The 27,288-nt window shown below is 38.4% G+C and overlaps 1 protein-coding gene across 1 annotated transcript; it reads right to left on the bottom strand.

Annotated features, from left to right (window-relative positions):
• Window positions 1-9,809: 9,809 nt before the first annotated feature.
• On the bottom strand, window positions 9,810-25,443 carry LOC138075950 (cytochrome c 2). Its single transcript, XM_068968073.1, has 2 exons — window positions 25,275-25,443; window positions 9,810-9,958 (listed from the first exon to the last, which is right to left on the bottom strand). The coding sequence occupies exons 1-2, from the start codon at window positions 25,441-25,443 to the stop codon at window positions 9,810-9,812; spliced, it is 318 nt and encodes a 105-aa protein (XP_068824174.1).
• Window positions 25,444-27,288: the final 1,845 nt, after the last annotated feature.

Raw genomic sequence — 27,288 nt, 5'->3', positions numbered from 1 at the left:
TTTTTTTTGGCCTCTCAGGACAGCTTTCGGGATCTTTGTTCCTGACCAGGGATAGAACCCATGCCCCCTGCAGAAGCATGGACTCCTAACCACTGGGCGGCCAGGGAATTCCCCTGATGCCTTTTTTCTTAATTGCCATGCCTTCATTCACTAAATCAAAAGTAATCAATCATTCCAGTTATTGCTTTACATGTCTTATAGGAAGAACACTATAAGAACAGAATAAGGATGCCTTATCATTTAAAAGACAGTCTCCATTTGCCTCATACTGTTATTTATGGTTTGATTCAAGGATGAAATATTACTCCCCAGAGTACCTTTAACAGCAACTAACACAAAAACGCAAACATGTCAATTCTTAATTATTTTTTATTTTTTAAGTGATTATGATAAATGAGGGCAAGGCCAAGCTATAAGTTTCAAATAAACTTTTTTGAAAATATACCACATATTATCCATAAAACATAAATGTTTTAATGTAAGAATTCACCTTCCCCAAAATAAATGCATGAAGATTAAAGACAATTTGAACTTTGAGAAACTATGACTCTCCTGCCAAATTAATCTTCTTAATATAATGTGAGATAGCAGCTAATGTAATTAGTTATAATTCCAGAAATGAATTACATCACTGTTATGTGCTTTAAAGAACAGCTAATGAATGTAGCCTGGTGCATGCATGCATGCTAAGTCTCCAGTTTTTTCCAACTCTTTGCAACCCTGCTTGGGCTCCTCTGTCCATGGGATTCTCCAGGCAAGAATACTGGAGCAGGTTGCCATGCCTTCCTCCAGGGGATCTTCCTCACTCAGAGATCAAACCTGCATCTCCTGCATTGGCAGGCGGGTTCTTTACCACTCGCCCCACCTGGGAAGCTCAGCCTTGTGCCATCATGGAAACTTGTTAATCCAAGATAGAATCTCATGCTGGATATTTCCCCTGAAATTTAGTCTCTGAAAGATTTTCTCACTTGTGTATATTTTTTTTTCCAGCATAAAACCTGCATCTTAATGAAATTCTATGTGTAGGAAATTTCTTTACCAGTTATTTTACCACCAAGAAATAAGCCAATTTAAATGTCTTACCAGATAGCAACATAATAGATATTTTAAAGAAAAAACAAAAAATTGGCCAAATTACTAAATTCATGCCACAATATAATAATAAAATAAAGAATGAGGTTAATTTCAGTCTTTCATCCAAATACTCTTTGGAGCAAAGTAAAATGTGTCATTTTCACCCTGGCTGCTTTTTTTTTTTTTTGTACTCTTTCATCCGTCTGCTCATTGGCTTCTCCAATGGGCTTCTCCAATTTTCCCTATTAAATGAGCCTCCAAGGATACTCTGACAATGACCTTGGAGGGAATTTACATCAGTTTCTGTTAGTTTGTTTGCTTGTGATAGTAATTTCATTGTATTGCTTCTAACCTGATCCTTTTTTTCTAAAATTGCAAGCTCATGTCTTAACTACATGCTTGGTAGGCTGGTTCTTCTCGTTGAGCAGATTCCCTGGTGAAGTGAGGGTGGTGCTACCTGTCACCCTCATGGTCCCAGTGAAGGCCACTGTGGGGAGCACAAGACCCTCTCTGCCAGTGCCCTTTATGATTCTAGGTTGTCAGAATTTCTATTTTGCATATTTTTCTTAGTTCAAGGAAAATACGAACTTTCCTTCAAGCTAGGACAGGGCAATTTATTTCTCTATGCCTCAGGTTCCATATCTATAAAATGTGAATCATTTCCCTAACAGAATTGTCTAGAGGATGAAATGAGTTCATACATGTACAGCACCTAGAACAGTATTTGACACTTAGTAAGCTCTCAGCAAATGTTAGCTATTCTACTATTGTTGTGGTTATCATTATTTGAACCACCAATCCATATTCCTTAAAAAATATAATTTTTGAACACACTATTTTCAAAGAACATAAATGCTAACATTAATGATTATTTTTAAAACCATAGTTTCTGCTAGCTGGAAGTAATTGGAAAAAAAGTCACTGTAGAGAAAGAGAATTGAACAGAACTAAACACATGAAGGAGCACAATTGTGGCAGGAAATTGAACCAATTCAAGGAGCCAAAAAACAACAAACAAAAAATACTGCTTAGAAAGATGACACACTTGCTTTTCAAAAGAACTGGCTGTGCTGGTTTCCCACCTGTTCAGGGGAGCCTTGCAGATCAACACGATCAGCCCTCTTAGGAAGTATCTGCATTACTACTCCCTGCCACAGTAGCTGGGGAGCCTGGTGGGCTTCCGTCTATGGGGTCTCACAGAGTCGGACATGACTGGAGCAACTTAGCAGCAGCCACAGTAGCTACCATGCCTTCTGAGAGGTGGTATGGCTAACACCACGTTCCCAAAACACACACACAGTAAGCTTCCCGATGACTCACTATGCAAGGAAATGTTCTTCTAAATTTTTATAAACTTAAATTTGCTGACACACGAAAAGAATTTACAGATTTTACTGTTATATCTGTAACAGAATTTTAGTGCCTTTTGTTCTTTTTTATTAGAAAAATATATATTTGTAAAAACTTAAATATAACAAGATTATATAAAAGAAAAGTAAAAGCCTTCCATCCCTGTCCCCTAGAAACACACTTATCATATAGCATGTATCAAGTAGCTGTGTAGACACCTTTACATATACATACTTTTGTATGTGCACAGAAAAAAAACTGTGTATAAAATTGAACAAGTCTATAACATTAATCAGAAGTTTGCTTTCTTTACTCAACAGTGTATTAAAGATATCCTTCCAAATCAGAAAAAATAAAACCTTTCAAAAGAACAAAACTTCAAAAAAGGCTTTTATCTTTAAGCAAAATTAACACTCCAAGAAGGAAGACCATGTTTATTCTATCCAGAATTATAAGAGAAGTGATTGTCTCTTCCAAATCAGAATTTAACTTTTAATGATAAATTATCTTCTTGAGTGGTTCACTAATGTTCTCAGATATAATAGTGGAATAGAATCATCTAGTCCTAGCTACCAAAGTTAACTAATTTTTCATGCTTCAAGTAAAGTTGCTCAATAATTTGATAATGAGTATAGAGTTAATCTAAAATTGGAATTTTCAAAGGCGTTGTTTTTTTCTCTCTCTCGCATATCAGAATTGGAGAAGTAGTAGGAGAGCCAAGGCAGAGCAAAGCTGATGGTTTCACAAGCCAGAATGCAGAACTGAGCAAGCCTGAAATGGGAGCAAGCAAATGCAAACAAGCACAGAAGCTAGAAATGAGAATGCAGCGAAGCTGCCAGCAAAGGAGATCAGCGACAAAATGAAAGGCAGTATACGGAATATAAGAAAACTCTCCAAATCATCTACCTGATAGGGGGTTGATATCCAAAATATATGATGAACTCACTCAACAGGGGAAAAAAAGGAAAAAACACCCAATTTAAAAAGAGGCAAAGGAACTGAACAGACATTTTCCCAAGAAGACATAGAGATGGCCAACGGATACATGAAAAGGTGCTCATCACCACTAATCCTAAGGGCAATGCGAATCAAAACCATAATGAGACTATTACCTCATACATGATAAAATGACTATTATCAAGAGACAAGAAACAAAAAGTATTGGCAAAGATGTAGAGAAAATAAATGTTTTGTTGTTGCAAGCCCCTAAGATTTTGTTACTGGAGCAAAGGTGACTAATACAGAAATTGGTTCCTAGAAGTAGGGTGCTGCTCTGTGGCCGTACCTTCTGCACCAGATATCAGGTGGCGTGGAAACTGTTATTTGGAGCCAGAAAAATGGTGACTCGTGTTATGCAAGTATCAAAAATTTGGTGAAATTTTCACCTGCAATAATGTTAACAACAGGTAATAAACCTAATACATTTATGGCTTTGGGTGAAGAGAATGTAAAACAAAATGGTAATAGTGTACTTTGGTCACGCCTAGCTGTATTTACGGAGAAGGCAATGGCACCCCACTCCAGAACTCTTGCCTGGAAAATCCCATGGACGGAGGAGCCCGGTGGGCTGCAGTCCATGGGGTCGAAAAGAGTCGGAAACGACTGAGCGACTTCACTTTCACTTTTTACTTTCATGCATTGGAGAAGGAAATGGCAACCCACTCCCGTGTTCTTGCCTGGAGAATCCCAGGGATGGGGGAGTGTGGTGGGCTGCCATCTATGGGGTCACACAGAGTCGGACATGACTGAAGTAACTTAGCAGCAGCAGCAGCTATATTTAAAAAAATTCTACAAAAGAGATGAGCTCATGAAAAGAACAGGCCTATCTACAAGCAAGATGCAAGGGAAAATACAGGACCCAGAAATCCTACAGTTGCCATCCTGAGAGCTACAACTGTTTCTCACCTCAATTTCAAATGAAATTTGAAAATACTCTGCAACACAGGTCAAATAAGATAGTCTGGAGGCAAAGAAAGGACTCAGAAAAAGAATAAGACTCCATGAAAGCCCTGATAAGTACAATCAACAAAAAGAACAAATATCAAAGAGATGTTTGGAGATGGTTGTATTTTAAATAAGGACTGTGTTTTATTATTTACAGGGCAGCAATGGAGAAACAGACATAGAGAATAGACTTATGGACATGTGAGATGTTTGGAAAGAGTATCATGGAAACTTATATTACTGTATGCAAAATAGACAGCCAATGGGAATTTGCTTTATGGCTCAGGAAACTCAAACAGGGGCTCTGTATCAACCTAGAGGGGTGGGATGGGGAGGGAGACGGGAGGGAGGTTCAGAAGGGAGGGAATATATGTATACCTATGGCTGATTCATGCTGAGGTGCAACAGAAAGCAACAAAATTCTGTAAAGCAATTATCCTTCAATTAGAAAATAAATAAAAGAAAAAGGACTGTGTTTTAAAAGACAATGTTAAAAAGAACTGTGACTGTTAAACATAAGAACAGTAAACATAAAACAATCGTTGGGCAGCAGTCATCTGGGGGCTTGGCTGGACTAGATGGCTCACTCTGTGTGGCCACTTCACAGAGACATCTGAAGTCTCGGCTCAGTGGGACTCTGCAACAGCTGAATCTGTTGATTTTTCTCTCTCACTCCCCCAGTTCAATCAATCAATCCCTCTCCTTGTCTCTCTTTCTGTATTGTTTCAGGCCCTCTCATTCATCATAAAGTTTCTCCATGTGGTCTTTCCAGCAGGATGGCTAAACTTCTTACATGGTGGCTTAGATCTTCCAAAAATACAAAAGTGGAAGCTGCCAGGCTTCTTAAGACTTAAGACCAGAACTGGAATAGCATCACTTCTACCACGTTCTATTCATTAAAACGAATCAAGGTCAGCCCAGATTCAACATTTGAAGGAACTACACAAAGGCATGAACACCTGCAAGCCAGTTTATTGACAGCCGTGTTTGGAGATCGGCTGCCAAGATGCACAATAAATATTTATTAAGTAAGCTCATTTATTAATCGCCTTCCACTGTAGCAGAATACATTCTTATCGTGGACACCGAATGGTTTAAGATCATCACCCTTGTTTTCATTGTGTGCTTACTCAGTTGTGTCTGAATCTTTGCAACCCCATGGACTGTAGCCCACCAGGCTCCTTGGTCCATGGAATTTTCCAGGCAAGATATTGGAGTAGGTTGCCATTTCCTCCTCCACGGGATCTTCCTGATCCAGAAATCAAAACCACAGCTCCTGAGGCTCCTGCATTGGCAGACAGATTCTTTATCACTTAAGCCACCTGGGAAGCCCCTTATTTTCCTTATCAAACAGCATTTATATAGTTAAGATTTTCGCACTCTATTCCAAAAAAAGAAAATGAACCAAAAATAAAGCTCTTGGCAGGATTAATAAAGATTTTATTTCAGATATTTTGATTTCATATCATTGCTGTAGTTTAAGGAAAATTAAATGTGAGGAAGTATGTTTGATAACAGTAATTAAAAGTGTATGGACTTAGCCAGAATCCCACATGAAAATTTGAAAAATCAGTTATTTGGAAATTAGGACCCAGGTTCTAGCCCTAGTTTTTAATTTTTATTGGAGTATAGTTGATTTACAATGTCGTTTCCATTTCAGGTGTGCAGCAAAGTGTCTAGCTTTGAAGACTAACACTGACTGAATGTTTGATTTTGGAAGTCTCTCAACTTCAGTTTTCATAACTGTAAAATGAGATTATGAGGGCTAATAGTTTCCAAACATTTTCTAGCATTTATATCCTTTATTCAAAAGCAGTTGGAGGTAGGGAAAAAGGATATGGGGGAGGAGGGATGTGTCCAGCCCGTACTCAGTCAGAGTACTATTATTTTACATACTGAGCTTTCTTTGGAGGACTGCATTTAAACAAATGGTCCTGTAAATAAAATCTATTTGAAAATGAGAGCTCTGGCCCAAGTCCCCGATTTTATAGATGAGGAATTTTATAGATTTTGTCCCTTTGTCTTCTTCATGCCTGTCATCAGCTCTTGTTCCTTCAGACAACACCCCACCCTGACAGTGGCTCCTTATCCTCAGCTGCCCTACGACCATAGTATTCTGGGTTAAATGATGCCCAACTTTGTGGGGAATGAGGAATTCAAGATGAAGAACTGCATGGGATTGTGATGTCAAACTCACAAGTTGATGACAATGATCAGTGAGTGAAAAATACAAAGAAGAAACTCTAATTCTAAATTCCTACCCATGTTAATATTTTAGAAGTGATAATGAGAGAATAAGCCAATAAAATATTCTCAAAATCATGCTCTATTATATACGACATCTTGTAGGACACAAGCATTCAATTCAAAAAATTACTTAAGTAATAAATGGTACGTTGTTTCCCACAAGAACCCCTGACTAGAAGTTTACATCTAGGAAGTACTTCACTCGCTAGTGTAAAAAATGTTAAGAATGCAGGAACTAACAATGTTCCACTGTCTGATGAGTTCTCTCTGTTCCTTCTGAGACACACAAATAATTGCCAAGTTAAGTGATCTCACTTTTTCACTCTAATTAAGTAACACTTTATTCTTCCAAATCCTCAAGATATATCATAAAACTAAAACTCATAAATGCACATCTTATGTAATCATCCAACTGTCTACAATACTTTTCAAATATCTTTGTGTTGGAATGCAAACAGTATAACATTTCCTGGTCACTGAAGTCTCCTGGTTCCTGTTAATGGTGGTATAAAGCAAGGATACATACTTTCTCTTAGATTTCATAGTAACAAGAATGTGTTCTCTTATTAATGTGAACCCTTCTTTTTGATTGGAGACCTCATTAGATCACTGGAAAGGTAATTATTCTTTGCTAAAGGATCAAAGTTCCTAAGACCACAAAAGAGAGCCAAAGATGACGGGGGGTGACTGGCTCTGCATCTTGGTGACCGACCTGAAGCTGCTGTAGGCCAGCCCAACAGGTAGTTGGGAAACTGAGGACGGACCATGCAGAGCAAGGAAACACCTGTGACAAACCGGAGCCAGTGCTGCTTGCTTCTCACCGTTTCGCACCTTGAGTATGTGGGTGACCTGACCCAAGTCTTTCCCCTCGCAACAGCCCAGACCCTGGCCCCTGGCCCGGGACTCCAAAAAATTGAAAGGGATGTGGTAGGAGCTAGGGGAGCTCAGTGCCTGGCTGCTGCCCCCCACCTAAAGCCTGCTGTCAACAGAGTGGGACCCTGCCCTGACTATTCAAGTGTAAAGGCTTCCATCTAACTGCTGCTCTTCACATCTCAGGCAGACTTCTCATGTGACCAGTCCTAACCAGGAGTCATACAGAGAAGAAAGTTCTGGAAAACAGTTCCAACTTAGCTAGGTTGGCACAGTACCAAATTAACCGCAGTGCCCAGAAGTCCCTTCATGTAAACTCATCCTAAGATGGACTTAAGCGTCTCAAAGATGACGTATATTCATTCAGTAATAAAGCCTATGATAATACAGAATTTTAATTAATGTGTTTATTTGAAAATTTCCCTCAAAATGTTTTCCCTAATATTAGAAACATTGCTACCAGCAAAGAGATACTTATTTTGCTCTTACCTGGATACTCATAAATGTAAATCAACATTCAACAACTTATCACTAGCTGACAATTTTTGAAATGGAAAAGATCCACCTAATACGTCTCCATTTCCACCAAATGGCTTTTATCATTTCAGCTCTTCTCATACTATCATCTTTTTTACTACTCCTAGGTCAAAAAGTATTTAAACTCCAAACAGGAGGCCTTCATTCTCCTGTGCAACATGGCTTTTTCTCAGTACCACCAAGTTTATCTATCAGGACTGTATAAATCTGAACTATGATTATGAATATGAATTGAGTTCAAGCTCTTTCTCACAGAGCTCTATGTCTCATGCAGATCAGAACAGAGAGTATGTCACCCAGGTCTACATCACTGCAAACTCAAGTCAGCTCTGACACTGGTAATATAGCTTGAGAGTCCCTACAGATGTCTCTGACCTCATCAAAGAACTCCTCCAGGGAGAGAGTCACAAGGTCAGCTTTGCCTAAGACCCTCTCTTGGCCCCCAGGGACACACTCTCTGATTCAGCAGGGGCCCTGGGCTCCAGGAGGAGTACACCCTCTCCCACTTGCTAGAAGCATTAAGAGTCGTCCTAGGCACTTAAAGGATTTAATGGAACCTTCTGGAAATCACCATCTTTTCAACCATATTCCCCTTCTGACAGGAATATCTTCTTAGCAGTGGCATCTGTTAACGTTAGCTAACATATCCCTATGATACGGTGAAAAGTTATTGAGAATTGGAGTAGAAGATCCAAGTTTTGGTTCTGGCACCAGACCTAAGTCTCACTGTAGAAGGCAAACTTCACCTTATGGTGTATGTGTGTTAGGGGGCGGGGTGGGTGGTGGTGAGTGGAAATGAGATGGAAATTTCCATGTTGTGAAGTGCAAATGAGATAATGGCTATCTTATCTTCAACTATTATGAACCTAACCAGTCCATTATCCATGCCATCAACAAGGAAACAGCTTCTCCTTGTGTGGGGCCGTATCATTCGGGTGACAGTACTGGAGATGACACAGCTCATTTCACACCACGCAGAGCCACTGTTCCCTTCTATACAGGCCTGCTGTGGACCTGCCCCACCAGGCCTCACTCCCACTTACTGTGAGGTGGGAGGTCTTTCACGTTTAGGGTGAAGGTTGTTATTCTTTCTCCCTGTCTCTCAGGGTCCCTGCTATCCCTCCCTACAGTCCAGCCTTATATTACTCAGGGTTAGAAGGGCATTGTAATGCCGACAGATAAATGCAGAAAACATGTATGTTATGGATATAAATGTCTATTAACATGGAACATGCTTTTCTCCTTCTCTCTAGGTTTTATTTTATGTCACCTATGGTCAACAATTGCAATTTTTTCCCCAATAACATTCCTAGATAAGATCATATATTTGACTTCATTTTCCCTACTTTTTTTTCCTTGAAGTTATTTTAAGTATTGTTTATAAAGGCAAACATATAACCAAAACAACTTAATGAAAAATTAAACCTAATGTCTGCATATTTACATTTAAAATGCAGAGAAATAAGTATGTGGAAACTATTTCCATTATCTGCTAGATATATAAAATATTTTGTGCATGTACAGATGACTGAAGAATAGTAAGTTTCAGTTTCCTTGTCTCTCTTCCTCCACCCTGACCTTGCTCACATCCTTAGCAACCAGACAAAATCAACTTCAGACTCTGAAGGGTAGGTTATACACAATCAAAAATATCAACTTTTATTTTAAAATGTTAAACTTGCTACAGGCTGATCAAGAAAGATCAAGTATGAATTTTTTAAACATGTAGTATTTGAAATTGGAAAATTTTGGTTTATAACTAATAATTTTTAAGTTGCAAGAACATTTCATGAAGATGTTGCCTGTTTCAAATACTCAATAAGATCTTCTCTCTCACTCTTCTTTTTAAGACCAGCAAAGATCATTTTAGTTCCAGGAATATATTTCTTTGGGTTCTCCAAATATTCCATCAAAGTCTGCTCTCCCCAGATAATGCCTATAAAGGTGAAAATAAGTTTTAAGTTCGCATAATTACATTTATAAAATTTACTTACTGATGTGATCTACATTCGTGAACAAAACCTTACTTTTGGACTCAATAGGAATGCTATTATAACTGAAAATACTTACAGTTTCTGACCTACAAGAAAATTTCAAAATTATCCTTTGGTGATCTACTGTTTGGGTTTCTTATAGAAATCCAATGCTGTTTAAGATTATCTAAGGTACACCAATGAACCATCAACCCAGACATGTGCCTAAGCAGTATGCCATCCTCCTAGAGTCACAGAGTTCATCTAGAAAAGATCTTAGAGATCAACTGACCCAAATCCTCATTTTGCAGATAAGTAAATGATGACCCAAAGAGAGGGTAATAACTTACTTTAAGATGGCAAGGCTACACAGAGTCAAGAACCTGTGACTAGTAACTCATATTTCCATGTTTGAGGTGGGGGGTTGGTTGGTTGGTTTTCTACCAATCACAGCAAGCTGCCTCTGTCTAGATCTCTACCAAAAACTTATGACTTCAGGAATCCAGTTTTAAAACCAGAGAAAAAAGTTGCCTGTAACTTTTTTTCCTTTCTGAAACCAGTCAAAAAGAACATGAACAAAGAGAAATAGAAATGCTAATTCTACTTTTAATAAAATTCTTGAGGGAGTGCCTCTTATTACCAAAGTTGATACAATTAGAAAACTACCACGGACATAACACCTGGACCAGAGTGAGAGGACGCTTGTCACTAACTTCAAGACTAAAGTTCCCCAGAATAGGTGACAAATCCTAAGGGGGCAGAGTCATAACCCTTTGGCCCCCAAAGAGTACTGTATATGTCGACTGGCTTTGAAAGTCTAAATTTAATTTGATATCATGGAGGGCCAGGGGAGCCAGGATTAAAGAAGAAAATACATCTTTAAAAGAAAGATTCTACCTTGTTACAGGATAGAAGAGAAAGGTACTGCGTAACCCTGGAACTACCAGACTTGGTCAGCTGAAGAGCCAAATAACCCCTCAGCCAACATTCACACATACACATATCTCTAAAATATAACTGTGGGTAAGGAAGACTTCATAACCAACTGGAAAGCTCAGACCCTCACTCTTACTGACCTTCTGCAAATATCCATCCTGACGAATCGTCCTCATCAAAAGATGAGTAGTAATCAAAAAGGAATCAGCGTGAAAGAGTACTAAAAACACATACACACAACATGCACACACACAGCAGAAAGAAATGCAAAAAAGCCAAAAGATAAACGAAATGTACACATCAGAAATTATCAGAAATATCATGACCACACTCCCATGGATTCAGAAGAGATCTTTACAAAGCAAGGGTTTACAGCAGAGCTGCAAAGGGTCAAAGAGAAAATGATAAAAACAGAAAACATAAATGACAGCAAAAAAAAAAAAAATGAAAAAAATTAAAAGTTTAAAACAATCAAAGGAAAAATAAGTTACAGAAGATAAACAGACGAAAGATATCCCAAATATGTACAACTGATGGCCCAAGTAATATTTCTTTAAAAAACAAATGAGAAAGTATAAAATTTTTAAAACATGTAGTCAAGAAAACTTTCAAAAATAAAAGTTCTGAGTCTACCAACTGAAAGAACTATCCCAGGAAAGTCTGAAGCAGATGAATCAAGGCTTACACACAACCCAATAAGTTACTAAATTTTAATAAGAGTTTTATTGAAACTTAGGGGGGAAAGAATAAAATAAAAATAAAACCAATTAACTTATAATGGAAAACAATCAGGCTGGCTTCAGATTTCTTCAAAGAATAATCCAACACAAAGCATACAAAATCTTGAGGAACTGAAAGAATCATCCAATTATTTTATGTCTAGCCAAAATATTCAAGTGTAATGGGAATCCATGGATGCTTTCAAACATTAAGAACTAAGATAATATGGCCCCAGTAATTCTTTCTTAGCATAACTACTGATAGATAACCTTCTACCAACCAAAAGATAAATACAGACACTGTGGTAAAAGCTGGGAATAAGCACTAATCCAATCTCAATGTAGGACAAGTGTTAAAGCAACTATGGTAATTATAATTACATAGGACATAAATTATATATATCATGTCAGAGCAGAAATAAAAACGTAAGTAGCAAGAGTTAAGAGACAGTATGGAAAAAATGGGAGGTTGTATAACTGCTTTGATTTTCTCATCCTCCAGAGAGAAAAACAGACAGATATTAAGTAGTTAAAGAAAATAATAGAGGCATGTGATAGAACTTAAAGTATGAATATGACCACTAAAATTATGAAGATGATTCAGTTCAGTTCAGTTCAGTTGCTCAGTCGTGTCCGACTCTTTGTGATCCCATGAATCGCAGCACGCCAGGCCTCCCGGTCCATCACCAACTCCCGGAGTTCACTCAGATTCACGTCCATCGAGTCAGTGATGCCATCCAGCCATCTCATCCTCTGTCGTCCCCTTCTCCTCCTGCCCCCAATCCCTCCCAGCATCAGAGTCTTTTCCAATGAGTCAACTCTTCGCGCCAAAGAGTTGATGCTTTTGAACTGTGGTGTTGGAGAATTGATGCTTTTGAAGATGATTACCATATAGAATTAGTTGGTGAAGGGAAAGGAACAGGGGAGGACAGGGAGACATGAGCATCACTTATATGGTGAATATCCTCTGGAACCATTTGAATGTTCAGATAGTGTAAATGATTTCAAACTATTTATTAAATGATTAGTACATTAATGATTTTATGTGTCCTACTGTCTCTTTATGATAAAAGGAAAAAGATTAATCTCTAATAAGTTAGTTTAGCTAATATGTTAAACCCATGATATGACTTCATTAAAGGTCCAAGAAGAACTGAGTTTGAATCTGAGTTATATCACTTGATAGCACAGAATCCTGGGCAAATCATGAGTTACTTTATTTCTAAAATTTACTCAATTATCACTGCCCCCCAAAAATATTATTTTGACAATAATAATTCTTATCAAGTCTGTCTTTGATCAAGCTGTGCTAAAGTATTTTTCAAATCTTTATTTTATTCTAAATAACATTAAAACCCTGTTAATTTTTACCAGCTTTAGTGAGATATAATTGACATATAACATTCTCTAAGTTTAAGGTGTACAATATGTTGATTTGATACATTTATATATTGATTTTTCATTATCACCATAGCAAGAGCAAAAAACTCCATCCCATCACATAATTGCCATTGCTTTTTGTAGTAAGAACATTTAAGATATACTCTCTTATCAACTCTAAAGTATATAATACAGGATTATTAGCTATAATCACCATGTTATACATTAGATCCTCTGAACTTGTTAATCTTGTAGCTGGAAGTTTGTATCCTTTGACCAATATCTCTCCATTACCCTAACTCCCCACCCCAGTCACTACTATTCTACTCTCTATTTTCCTAAGCTTGGCTTTTTTAGATTCCACATGTAAGTGATATTATACAGGATTTGTCTTTCTCTGTCTGATTTATTTCACTTAGCATGATGTGCTCAAGATTCATCCAAGTTGTTGCAAATAGCAGGATTTCCCTCTTTCTCGTGGCTGCATAGTATTCTGTTGTGTATAAGTAGCATATCTTCTTCATTCTTTCATCCATTGATGGACTCTAGGTCATTTCAATCTCTTGGCTATTGTAAATAATGCTATAATGAACATGGTGGTATAGATACCTCTTCAAGGTTCTATTTTCATTTCCTTTGGATGTATACCCAGGAGTGGGATTGCTGGATCATATGGTAGTTATATTTTTAACTTTTTGAGGAAACTATATACTGTTTTCCACAGTGGCTGCATCAATTTACATTCCCACCAACAGTGCAAAGCATTCCCTTTTCTCCACATCCCTGCCAATAATTGTTATTTCCTGTCTTTTGATAACAGCCACTCTAAAGGTGTGAGGTGACAATCTCATTTGCATTACTGGGTTACTAGTGATGATGGCCACCTTTTCGTGTATCTGTTGGCCATCTGTGTATCTTCTTTGGAAAATATCTATTCCGTTCCTCTGTAAATTTTTTAATTTGGCTGTTTGGTTTTCTCTCTATTGAGTTGTATGAGCTCTTTATATATTTTGGATATTAACCCCTTATTAGATACATGATTTCTAAATACGTTCTCCCATTCAGTAGGGTGCCTTTTAATCTTGTTGATTGTCTCTTTTGATGTTCAGAAGCTTTTCAGTTTGATATGCTGTTCTGTGCTTAGTTGCTCAGTTGTGTCCAACTCTTTGCAACCCCATGGACTATAGCCCGCAAGGCTCCTCTGTCCATGGGGATTCTCCAGGCAAGAATATTGGAGTGGGTTACCATGCCTTCCTCCAGGGGCTCTTCCCAACCCAGGGATCAAACCCAGGTCTCCCACACTGCAGGCAGATTATTTACCAACTGAGCCACTAGAGAAGCCCAAGAATACTGGAGTGGGTAGCCTATCCCGTCTCCAGAGGATCTTCCCAAACCAGGAATCGAACCGTGGTCTCCTGCGTTGCAGTGGATTCCTTACCAGCTGAGCTACCAGGGAAGCCCTTAGTTTAATATAGTCTCATTTGTTTTTGCTCTTTTTGCTTGTGCCTTTGGTGTCATATCCAGAAAACCACTGTCATCCAATGTGGAAGAGTTTTCCCCTATGTTTTCTTCTAGGAGTTTTATAGTTTCCAGTCTTATGTTTAAATCTTTAATGCATTTCAAATTAATTTTTGTCAGTAATATATAATAGAGTCCAATTTCATTCTGCTACTTATCATTCTTATTTCATTAGTAAAACTAACAAATACTCATATTATATGCCCAAGTAAGTTACAAATACTACTTAAACAATCTCACTTAGGAAAATTTTATTTCTAATTGTTAAATAATGTTAAAGACAAGCCTTATAAGCCTTTTATCTTTGACAATAGCCTATATTAAAAGATATATTTGTGATAAGTTTTAATATGATTTCAAATCAATATTAATAAGCAAAGAAAATGTTAAAAAGAAAGAGTTTTAAAATGTTGGCAGGTAGAGGGACAATAACTGTTCTAAAAATCAGAACTTTAAAAATTGACTGTTCTTATAAGAGGATAATAAAATAAAGACACTATAGAAAAATATTACTTGAAAAGTTAAAGAGCCATATAAATGCAAACAATAAATGCGAGTTTAAGACTTACTGTAATAAGTGCAATTCAATTCTCATACTAACTGTGTAGAGTTAGCACAGACTCCAAAGTTTCCAACAAGACTGCCTCACTTTAGACTAGTTGCAAGTTCAGGGTACCCAGCCCATCCAAACTTTTAACCAATTGGCTATAAATTTAAGGGTTCCCAGGACCCAATTAGGTATGATAATTCAGTAAAACAAATCACAGAACTCAGGAAAGCACCACTTAAAAATCAGTTTTACTATAAAGGATACAAATCAGTACCTGCCAAGTGAAGAGACCCACATGGTGAGTTCTGGGAAAGTCACAAACATAGAGGGTCCTGGCCCTGTGGAATCAGGACTCATCACCCTTCTAGTACATGGATGTGCTTACCAACAGGAAGCTCAAGCAGAGCTTCCAATTTAAAGTGGTCAGAGTTTTTGACTGGGGTTTCATTACATAGACTTGACTGACTGCATCACTCACTGTGTGCCTGAACTCAATCTCCAGCCCCTACCCCCTATACCTGGCGATTAGACTGATATTACCTAGTCCAAAGTCCCAATTCTCTAATCAAAGAGTTGGTCTTTCCAGCTTGGCCAGTCCCAGCCCTATCAAGAGCCCTACCGAATTTTCTCATTAGCATAAATTCAGGCTGCAATCTCAAGGCCCAACATTGAACAACCAAGACACTTGTGTGTGTGTGTGTGTGTGTGTGTGTGTACATGTTAGTCTCTCAGTTGTGTCTGACTCCATGGACTATATATAACCTGGCAGGCTCCTCTATCCATGGAATTCTCCATACAAGAATACTGGAGTGGGCTGCCATTCCCTATTCCAGGGGATCTTCCTGACCCAGGGATCAAACCCAGATCTCCAGCACTGCAGGCAGACTTTTTTTTACCATTTGAGCCACCAGGGCAAACTGTCTTATCACTGGGAAATTCCACTGTTTTACAGATCCCTCCCAAGAACCTGAGATAAAGACCAGACAAATTCTTTATTAAAGAATATCTACTAACCAGCATTTCTACATATACTAAATACAATGATATTGTATTATAACAACTATGCTTCCCAGGTGGCACTAGTGGTAAAGAACCCACCTGCCAATGCAGGAGACCTAAGAAACACGGGCTCGATCCCTGGATTGGGAAGATCCCCTGGAGTAGGAAATGGCAACCCACTCCAGTATTCTTGCCTAGAGAATCCCTTGGACAGAGGCGCCCAGTAGGCTAGAGTCCATGGAGTCGAAAAAAGAGAAATGACTGAAGTGACTTAGCAGAATGTGAGTAATGTAACAACTACACAGATGTTTTAAAAAGGTGATAAACACCCCTGACTTGACAAAGATTAAACTTTATGTTGCTTTAATATAAGAATTTTTATCAATTGTCTATATATGTATTTTATATGTATGTGGCCATTTTTTGTTGGTGTCCCCTGAATAAAACTGTGTTGAGACCCCTAACCTCTGGTGCCTCAGAATGTGGCTTTGTTTGGAAATAAGGTCATTGCGGCTGTGATTAGCAATGATCACAACTGAAAAGTAAGACAGGCCATACTGAGGAGGACAGGTCTCCCAATCCAGTATTACTAGTATCCTTGCTAGAAGGCCATGTGAACGCAGACACAGGGGGACAATGTAACAATGAAGGCAGAGACAGGAGTCATGCAGCGGAAGGCCCCAAACTCCAAGTTTACTGGCAAACACCCAGAAGCTAGAAAGAAGCAAGGGAGGATTGTCCTCAGGCTTCAGAAACAGCATGGCCATGCCGACTTCCTGATTTACACTTCTAGCCTCCAGAGCTATGAACCCATAAATTTCCACTATTTTAAGCCACCTAAATTATGGTACTTGGTTACAGCAGCCCTAGGAAACTATTACCGCCCTCCAAGGCTAAGATGTAGCGGTAGTGCTCTAAAACAGACTTAGCATACACTTCCCGCCTCATCAGAGTTTGCCTGGGAACCCAAGTCTAGGAACAAATGGCTTTGCCACTTTTCCATCCTACTAAACAGCATTGCTCTCAAGGCTCTGAGAAAATGAAAAATATCTTATTTTCACATATGCACAGAAAGAGCTGGCAATCTAGATGTGTTAATTTTCTTTTACTCAAACCATTTGACTATCCATAAGGTCTCTTTCTCCAAAATTCCAGATAACAAAAATTTCACTACATCTTATCTATCTGTAGTATAAGTAACTCACAATTAATCTTTTTTATTGTAATATAAGTGCTGAACATTAAGCTTTCAATTGCTGAGGCAACTCTTTCAAATATATACATTTTGAATAAATGCACTACCAGCTACACAGAGTCCCTTGGACTGCAAGGAGATCAAACCAGTCAATCCTAGATGAAATCAATCCTGAATATTCACTGGAGGGACTGACGCTGAAGCTGAAGCTCCAATACTTTGGCCACCTGACTCTAAGAGCCAACTCACTGGAAAAGACCCTGATGTTGGGAAAGACTGAAGGCAGGAGAAGGAGGGGATGAGAGAGGACGATCTGGTTGGATGGCATCACCCGGCTAAATGGACATAAGTTTGAGCAAGTTCCGGGAGATGGTGAAGGACAGGAAAGCCTGGCGTGTTGCAGTCCGTGGGGTCATGGAGAGTCAGACATGGCTGAGCAACTGAGCAACAATTACCCAAGTAGATGGAGAGCCAGGTTGCCCACCCATGAAGTTCCCTTTCTTCAGAAAGTTCTGGTAGACCCACATACATATTTGACTGACCTTCTTGCTTTTCCCTTCCCATGCTTTAATTCGTGCTTTTATATTTTAAATTCACCAGTAAAGAGTGAACCCATAAAACCCTAGGCAATCCATCCTCAACCCCAATAAAAAGCAAAACTCCAAGCCTGTGCTCTCTCTCTCTCTACCTGCAACCACACTGTGTGGCCCCAGGCATGCTGTGTACCCTCAAGGATCTGTGAGTAATAAACTTTGGTTTTTTCCAGTTTCCTGATGTTGTTGCTAAAGTAAAGTGCACCTTGCAATCATATTAAGAAATCTAATAGGCTGAGACCAACCCCAAACACTATCTTACTAGAAACATTAATACAGGTTGAAATAAGCAGAATCCTTCTTTTGACAAAAAGCAAGCTATTACATGTGCACTCGAAAATAAAAAATAGTATACAAGATGCCAACTACCCATATTAAAGCCTTTCTCCCACAACATGGTCTGCAAAGCTCAATCAAGTAAGGTAGTTTAGTTTATGTTGTTGTTGTCATTTAGTCGCTAAGTCGTATCTGACTCTCTTGCAACCCCATGAACTGTAGACCGCCAGACTCCTCTGTCCATGGGATTTCGCAGGCAAAAATACTGGAGTGGGTGCCATTTCCTTCTCCAGGGGATCTTCCCAACCCAGAGACTGAACCTTCATCTCCTACACTGGTAGGCAGGTTCTTTACCACTGAGTCACCAGGGAAGCCCAATTTGGTCTATATAAGCAGTATAAAACCTACTAAGAAAAATTTTAGTACTAAATTCAAATCACTAATGAAAGGACTCATAGCTTCCAATAATCTATATTTAAAACTTCTTCAAACACCAAGTAAAGACATCACAAGAAAATGACAAACCAATTATCTCTCATGTAAAAATCTTCAACAAAGTACTAGCAAGTTTAATTCAACAGTACTGTTAAAAGAATTACACACTACAACCAATTGGGATTTATCCCAGGAATGCAAGAATAGTTCAACACAGGAAAATCAATATAGTACAAACATTAATAGAGCAAAAGGAAAAAAAAAGTGGTTATCTCAACAGACACAGAAAAAGCATTTCACAAAATCCAAAACCTTTTCATGATAAAAAACATTCAGCAAACTAGCAAGAGAAAGGACCTTGCCTAACGTGAAAAACAGAATTTATGGAAAACCCACAGCTAGCACCATATTCAAGGTAAAAAATGGAAACCTTTCCCTCTAAGATCAGGAACAAGATAAAGATTCTCACTTTTACCAGAGCTATTCAGAACTCTACCAGAAGTCTTAACCGGAGCAATTAGGAAAGAATAACAAATAAAAGCTACTCAGGTTGGAAAGGAAGTAAAACTATCTCTATTTACAGGTGACATAATTCTCTACATAGAAAATGCTAAAGAATCACAAAAAAATCTACTAGAGATAATAAATGAATTTAGCAAAGTTGCACAGTACAAGATCAACATGGCCTCTCAGGTGGTGCAGTGGTAAAAATCCACCTGCCAATGCAGGAGACACAAGAGACATGGGTTTCATCCCTGAATCAGGAAGATCTCCTGGGGTAGGGAATGGCAACCCACTCCAGTATTCTTGCCTGGAAAATTCCATAGACAGAGGAGCCTGATGGGATACAGTTCATGGAGTCACAGAGAGTCAGACGTGACTGATTGAGCACCCACGCCAAAAAATGGAAAGGCATCCCATGTTCATAGAATATAATGTTAATACCATTAAAATGGCAATACTCACCAAAGCAACTTACAGATATTATGCAAGTTCTATCAAAATTCTATAGGCCTTTTTTGCAGAAATGGAAAAATGATCTTCAAACTCAGGAAGTTACAAAGGGTCCTGAAAAGCCAAAATAAATACTGAAAAATAAAAACACTGTTGGAGGGCTCATCCTTTCGAATTTCAAAATTCATTAGGAAGCTACAATAACCAAAACAGTGTGGCACTAGTATAAGAACAGAAAGGCAATAGGCTGCATTGCTGTATGTCTGCAAGAACAGACATACAGACAAATGGAAGAGAACTGAAAGTCCAGAAGTAAACCTCAACTGATTTTCAACAAGCAAGTAAATTCCATTCAACTGTGAAAGAATGAATCTCTGCAACAAATGGTGCAAGGACAACTAAATAACTACATGCAAAAGAATAAAGTGGGACCACTACCTCACTCTATATAAAAAGTTAATGATAATTAATTAGAGGTAAGACAGTGACCTAAATGTAAGAACTAAAACTATTAGAAAAAAATATAGGGTAAACCTTTATGACCTTTGATACGGTGACAGATTCTTAGATTTAACATCCAAAACACAAGCAACATCAACAATAAAAATAAACAGACTTCATACAAATTAAAAACCACTGTTCATCAAAAGACATTATTTTCAAAACTAAAGACAATCTACAGAATAAGAGAAAAAACTGCAAGTCACTTATCTGATAAGAGTTTAATGTTCAGAATACATGGACACCTCTTGCAGTACAGTGCAGCACACATGTGCTCCGTCGTGTCCAACTCTTTGTGACCCCGTGAACTGTAGCCCATTAGGCTCCTCTGTCAATGGAACTTTCCAGGCAAGCATACTGGAGTCTTGCTGCCATTTCCTACTCCAGGGGATCTTCCCAACCCAGGGATCGACCCTATGTCTCTTGTGTCTCCTGCACTGGCAGATGGATTCCTCACCATTGCACCACCTGAAAAGAACTCTTAAAACCTGACAAAAAGTCAACTCAAATGAAAAATGGGTAGAGAATATAAACAGACATTTTTCCAAAGAAAATATACAAATGGCCAACAAGCACATGAAACAATGTTCAACACTATGGATCATTAAGGAAATACAAAGCAAAGCCACCAACGCTACTTCCTACCCACTGTTGCTGTTGTTTTTAGTTGCTAAGTTGTGACCAACTCTTTTGAGACCCATCAGCTGTAGCCTACCAGGCTTCTCTGTCCATGGGATTTCCCAGACAAGAATACTGAAGTGGGTTGCCATTTCCTTCTCCCAAGGATCTTCTCAACCCAGGGATCAAACCCGCATCTCCTGTATTGCAGGCAGATTCTTTACTGCTAAGCTACCCGGGAAGCACTCATATCCACTAAGATGGCAGTAAAAGAGAAGAAAAGGAGGAAATAACAAGTGTGGGTCAGTATACAGAGAAATAAGAATCCTCCTCCATTGCCGATGGAAAAGAAAAATGGTGTAACCACTGTGGAAAATAGTTTGACTTTTCCTCAAAAAGTTAAGTGTAGTTAACTGATCCAGCAATTTCACTCCCAGGTATAGATTTAAGGTAACTGAAAACAGGGACTCAAACAAACACTTTTTCACAAATGCTCACAGCAGTACTGTTTAAAATAGGTACAAGCTGGAAACAATACAAATGTCCATCAATTGATGAATGAATAAAAACAATTATATATATATATATATACACACAGACACACATATACATGCAATGGAATAGTACTCAGTAATAAAAAAAAGTAATAAAATACTGATACATGCTTCAATTTCAATAAAAATATGCTAAGCAAAAGAAGTCAAACACAAAAGATCATATATTATATGATTCCTTTCATATGAAATATTCAGAGTAGGCAAATCCATAGACACAGAAGATAGTTCAGTTCAGTTCAGTTCAGTCGCTCAGTCATGTCCGACTCTTTGCAACCCCATGAATCACAGCACGCCAGGCCTCCCTGTCCATCACCAACTCCCGGAGTTCATTCAGACTCACGTCCATTGAGTCCGTGATGCCATCCAGCCACCTCATCCTCTGTCATCCCCTTCTCCCCCTGCCCCCAATCCCTCCTAGCATCAGAGTCTTTTCCAATGAGTCAACTCTTTGCATGAGGTGGCCAAAGTACTGGAGCTTCAGCTTTAGCATCATTCCCTCCAAAGAAATCCCAGAGTTGATCTCCTTCAGAATGGACTGGTTGGATCTCCTCGCAGTCCAAGGGACTCTCAAGAGTCTTCTCCAATACCACAGTTCAAAAGCATCAATTCTTTGGCGCTCAGCTTTCTTCACAGCCCAACTCTCACACCCATACATGACCACAGGAAAACCATAGCCTTGACTAGACGGACCTTTGTTGGCAAAGTAATGTCTCTGCTTTTAAATATACTATCTAGGTTGGTCATAACTTTCCTTCTAAGAAGTAAGCGTCTTTTAATTTCATGGCTGCAGTCACCATCTGCAGTGATTTTGGAGCCCAAAAAAATAAAGTCTGACACTGTTTCCACTGTTTCCCCATCTATTTCCCATGAACTGATGGGACCAGATGCCATGATGTTAGTTTTCTGAATGTTGAGCTTTAAGCAAACTTTTTCACTCTCCTCTTTCACTTTCATCAAGAGGCTTTTTAATTCCTCTTCACTTTCTGCCATAAGGGTGGTGTCATCTGCATATCTGAGGTTATTGATACTTCTCCTGGTAATCTTGATTCCAGCTTGTGTTTCTTCCAGTCCAGCGTTTCTCATGATGTACTCTGCATATAAGTTAAATAAGCAGAGTGACAATATACAGCCTTGACGGACTCCTTTTCCTTTTTGGAACCAGTCTGTTGTTCCATGTCCACTTCTAACTGTTGCTTCCTGTCCTGCATACAGATTTCTCAAGAGGCAGGTCAGGTGGTCTGGTATTCCCATCTCTTTCATAATTTTCCAGTTTATTGTGATCCACACAGTCAAAGGCTTTGGCATAGTCAATAAAGCAGAAATAGATGTTTTTCTGGAACTCTCTTGGTTTTTTGATGATACTGCAGATGTTGGCAATTTGATCTCTGGTTCCTCTGCCTTTTCTAAAACCAGCTTGAACATCAGGGAGTTCATGGTTCACATATTGCTGAAGCCTGGCTTGGAGAATTTTGAGCATTACTTTACTAGAGTGTGAGATGAGCACAATTGTGCGGTAGTTTGAGCATTCTTTGGCATTGCCTTTCTTTGGAATTGGAATGAAAACAGACCTTTTCCAGTCCTGTGGCCACTGCTGAGTTTTCCAAATTTGCTGGCATACTGAGTGCAGCACTTTCACAGCATCATCTTTCAGGATTTGAAACAGCTCAACTGGAATTCCAGCACCTCCACTAGCTTTGTTCGTAGTGATGCTTTCTAAGGCCCACTTGACTTCACTTTCCAAGATGTCTGGCTCTAGATTAGTGATCACATCATCATGATTATCTGGGTCGTGAAGATCTTTTTTGTACAGTTCTTCTGTGTATTCTTGCCACCTCTTCTTAATATCTTCTGCTTCTGTTAGGTCCATACCATTTCTGTCCTTTATCAAGCCCATCTCTGCATGAAATGTTCCCTTGGTATCTCTAATTTTCTTGAAGAGATCTCTAGTCTTTCCCATTCTGTTCTTTTCCTCTATTTCTTTGCATTGATCGCTGAAGAAGGCTTTCTTATCTCTTCTTGCTATTCTTTGGAACTCTGCATTCAAATGCTTATATCTTTCCTTTTCTCCTTTGCTTTTGGCCTCTCTTCTTTTCACAGCTATTTGTAAGGCCTCCCCAGACACCCATTTTGCTTTTTTGCATTTCTTTTCCATGGGGATGGTTTTGATCCCTGTCTCCTGTACAATGTCACAAACCTCATTCCATAGTTCATCAGGCACTCTATCTATCAGATCTAGGCCCTTAAATCTATTTCTCACTTCCACTGCATAATCATAAGGGATTTGATTTAGGTCATACCTGAGTGGTCTAGCGGTTTTCCCTACTTTCTTCAATTTGAATCTGAATTTGGTAATAAGGAGTTAATGACCTGAGCCACAGTCAGCTCCTGGTCTTGTTTTTGTTGACTATATAGAGCTTCTCCATCTTTGGCCGCAAAGAATATAGTCAATCTGATTTCGGTGTTGACCATCTGGTGATATCCATGTGTAGAGTCTTCTCTTGTGTTGTTGGAAGAGGGTGTTTGCTATGACCAGTGCATTTTCTTGGCAAAACTCTATTAGTCTTTGCCCTGCTTCATTCCGCATTCCAAGGCCAAATTTGCCTGTTACTCCAGGTGTTTCTTGACTTCCTACTTTTGCATTCCAGTCCCCTATAATAAAAAGAACATCTTTTTTGGGCGTTAGTTCTAAAAGGTCTTGTAGGTCTTCATAGAATCATTCAACTTCAGTTTCTTCAGCGTTACTGGTTGGGGCATAGACTTGGATAACTGTGATATTGAATGGTTTGTCTTGGAGACGAACAGAGATCATTCTGTCGTTTTTGAGATTGCATCCAAGTACTGCATTTCGGACTCTTTTGTTGACCATGATGGCTACTGCATTTCTTCTGTGGGATTCCCTCCCACAGTAGTAGATATAATGGTCATCTGAGTTAAATTCACCCATTCCAACAGATAAGTGATTGCCAAAGGCTAGTAGTTAGATATGAGGAGTGATTATTTAATGGGTACAAGGATTTTTCTGGGATAACAGAAAAGCTTTGAAACTACAGAGGTGGTGATTGTACAACACTGTGGATACAGTAAATGTTTCTGAATTTTACACTTCAAAATGGCTAATCGTATTTATGTGAATTTCATCTATTAGAAAAATAAAAAGAAATATAAAATAAAGTAAAATAAAAATCTTTCCAAACAGTAGTATAGTAGTGATCTGAAATTTGGAAAAGACTTTGATGCTGGGAAGGATTGGGGGCAGGAGAAGAAGGGGACGACAGAGGATGAGATGGCTGGATGGCATCACTGACTCGACGAACGCGAGTCTGAGTGAACTCTGGGAGTTGGTGATGGACAGAGAGGCTTGGCGTGCTGCAATTCATGGGGTCGCAAAGAGTCGGACACGACTGAGCGACTGAACTGAACTGAACTGAACTGAAGAAATGCTCAGATCCCAAGAACAGTTCAAAACAGAGACGTACTTTATTTTTTAAGTGAATGCTAACTATATTTATAAATATATATAGATATCTCCAGGAGTAATAAATTGCTTTGCAAACATATTACAGTCTTTTGCAACTATTTAATTTCAACCTAAAATTCACTGCCATCTACATACCTTCTATCAACAAAGAAATGACTGACTATACTTTTTCAAGCTGAAATATAACTGAATATACTTTTTCAAACTGAATATACTATTTCACTCTGCTAAGAATCACTACCACAAATAGAAAATTACCATTATGCCATTAAAACATAATTTGATTTTTTAAATTTAGTTTATGCTTTTTCAAAATAAATGTATTGCAAAAAATGAAGTGCCTTGTATAGGCAAAAAATTAATGCTACAGATGATTGCTAATTTTGCTGATAGAAACATGACCAGTTATCCAAACACAGATCTTTTGATATACATTAATATTTCTGGAATATAAACATGTGGATTTTGTTTTTAATACTGCAAATTAGGAAATTATTATAATATCAAATCCTGTGCTTTGTTCTTTGCTACAAAGTTTCTGGTTCACTCCAACAACTGCCTAGCTTTTACCTTTGTTTTTGTTTGCCTTGGTATAAGAAAATCCTGGCGCTTGTCCTGTTTTTCTGCCAAAAAGGCCCCAGAGATTTGGACCAGTCTTGTGTTTTCCACCTTTCTCCACTGTGTGGCACTGAGCACATTTTTGAATAAAGATCTTCTTGCCTGCCTCAGCATCTGCCATTTTGTTCTGCAATGAAACATTAAAACCACAGACCAAAGAAAATATCAGATTTGCAAAGCTGGAGAAAAAGGAATTTCAACACTTTGACTGAAGTATTAATGATATTAAACCAAAATATAATTTAAACCATGTGCTTTGAATTCTGAGTGCTCAAAAACACAAACATAGCATTGAGTTTTATTAAGAATTATATCATTTTCAGATTTACTTTTAATTTCTAGCTATAGCTACTTTAGAAACTGCTGTTGGTAGAAGCCTGGTTTTATGTCGGCCTTCAGACAATTATAGGCTTCCCCGGTGGCTCAGATGGTAAAGCATCTGCCTGCAGTGTGGGAGACCTGGGTTCGATCCCTGGGTTGGGAAGATCCCCTGGAGAAGAAAATGGCAACCCACTCTAGTACTCTTGTGTGGAAAATTCCATGGACAGAGGAGCCTGGCAGGCTATAGTCCATGGTGTCACAAAGAGTCAGACACGACTGAGCAACTTCACTTCTTCACTTCTTCAGACAATTATAGTGATTTACATAAATCAATTATATTCTATTTTTCTTTTCACTTCCAAAAAGTATGTGTGTTAGAAATTATGTGAAGCATATGTCTAAATTGGTGCTTCCGTACTTAAAAATAAAGATAGAACAAGTTGGAAAGATGATTAAATACAATATTATTATAAGTACTTATATGCCTGCAATAATAGACAAAACAATAAAATACCATGAAGAATGAGGCTACATATGGAATGAGGCAAGATACATATAAGATATAATTTCATGTTTCCTTTACACTCTAAGCAGTAAACAAATCTACCAAGACTAAATCAAGCATTACCTGCAAATAATTAAATAACAATACTGAGTTCAGTCAGTATTAGTATACATAGCAGAAAATGTGTGGTCCTAAGTAGGAAAGATTTTATTTTACAGTGATAGACATACACAATAAATTCTCTACAAAGATATTTTTGTTAAGACTGCCAAAAACTCTCCTGTGTACCTAAATAAATGCCTCATCCATCTAAAATGATATAAAAACTAAAATAATTTGAACTTATTGAACAAATGTAGCTTAAAATGCTAATGGCTGCAGTACCCTGGTTTTGTTTTCCTGCAGTTTGTGTTCTTTGAAGAATGGGTGCTGGGGCAGTGGAAGTGGGGATGGATTCCAACATAAGAGTTACTGTTACAGACATCATGAAAATTCCTAATTCTTTGACAGGTTCTAGGCACATTTTTACCTTCATAGCTCAATTGAGAAATAGAAAATGTTTGTGGTATTCTGATAATATTGAAAAAACAACATTATTTAACTAAAGTAACTATTCTGGAGAAGGGCATGGCAACCCACTCCAGTATTTTCACCTAGAGAATCCCATGGACAGAGGAGCCTGGCGGGCTACAGTCCATGGGGACACAGCTGAAATGACTTAGCACTCAAAATAACTATTACTGTGAAGCTAGTATTTCATATCTATGTACCATGTGCATGCATGCATGCTAAGTAGCTTCAGTTGTGTCCACCTCTGTGGGACCCTATGGATTGCAGCTTGCCAGGATCCTCTGTCCATGGGATTCTCCAGGAAAGAATACTGGTGTCAGCTGCCATGCCCCACTCCAGGAGATCTTCCTGACCCAGGGATCGAACTTGTGCTCTCCACTGGCAAGAGATGTAGCTACTGCATTGGCAGGCAGATTCTTTACCACTACCAGCACTACTAAAAATACGACGACTATTTTTTTTTTAATCTATGTAGAAACCCAAATCAGTGTCAATAATCCACTTAAACGGAAGACAGAAGTTTTCTCTGGGCAGTATCCAAAACAATTCAACTGTTAATCAGTGCTTTAG

Source organism: Capricornis sumatraensis, chromosome 3, assembly GCF_032405125.1.
Source record: "Capricornis sumatraensis isolate serow.1 chromosome 3, serow.2, whole genome shotgun sequence".
Taxonomy (NCBI): Eukaryota; Metazoa; Chordata; class Mammalia; order Artiodactyla; family Bovidae; genus Capricornis; species Capricornis sumatraensis.
The sequence above is the reverse complement of the archived record's forward strand: the minus strand, read 5'-3'. Positions and strand labels throughout refer to the sequence as shown.

Coding starts and splice junctions, on each gene's coding strand:
- LOC138075950 (XM_068968073.1), bottom strand. CDS start 25,443: ATGGCAGATGCTGAGGCAGGCAAGAAGATCTTTATTCAAAAATGTGCT. Junction 9,959..25,274: donor CAAGGCAAACAAAAACAAAG/GTAAAAGCTAGG, acceptor TCACCTTTATAG/GCATTATCTGGGGAGAGCAG.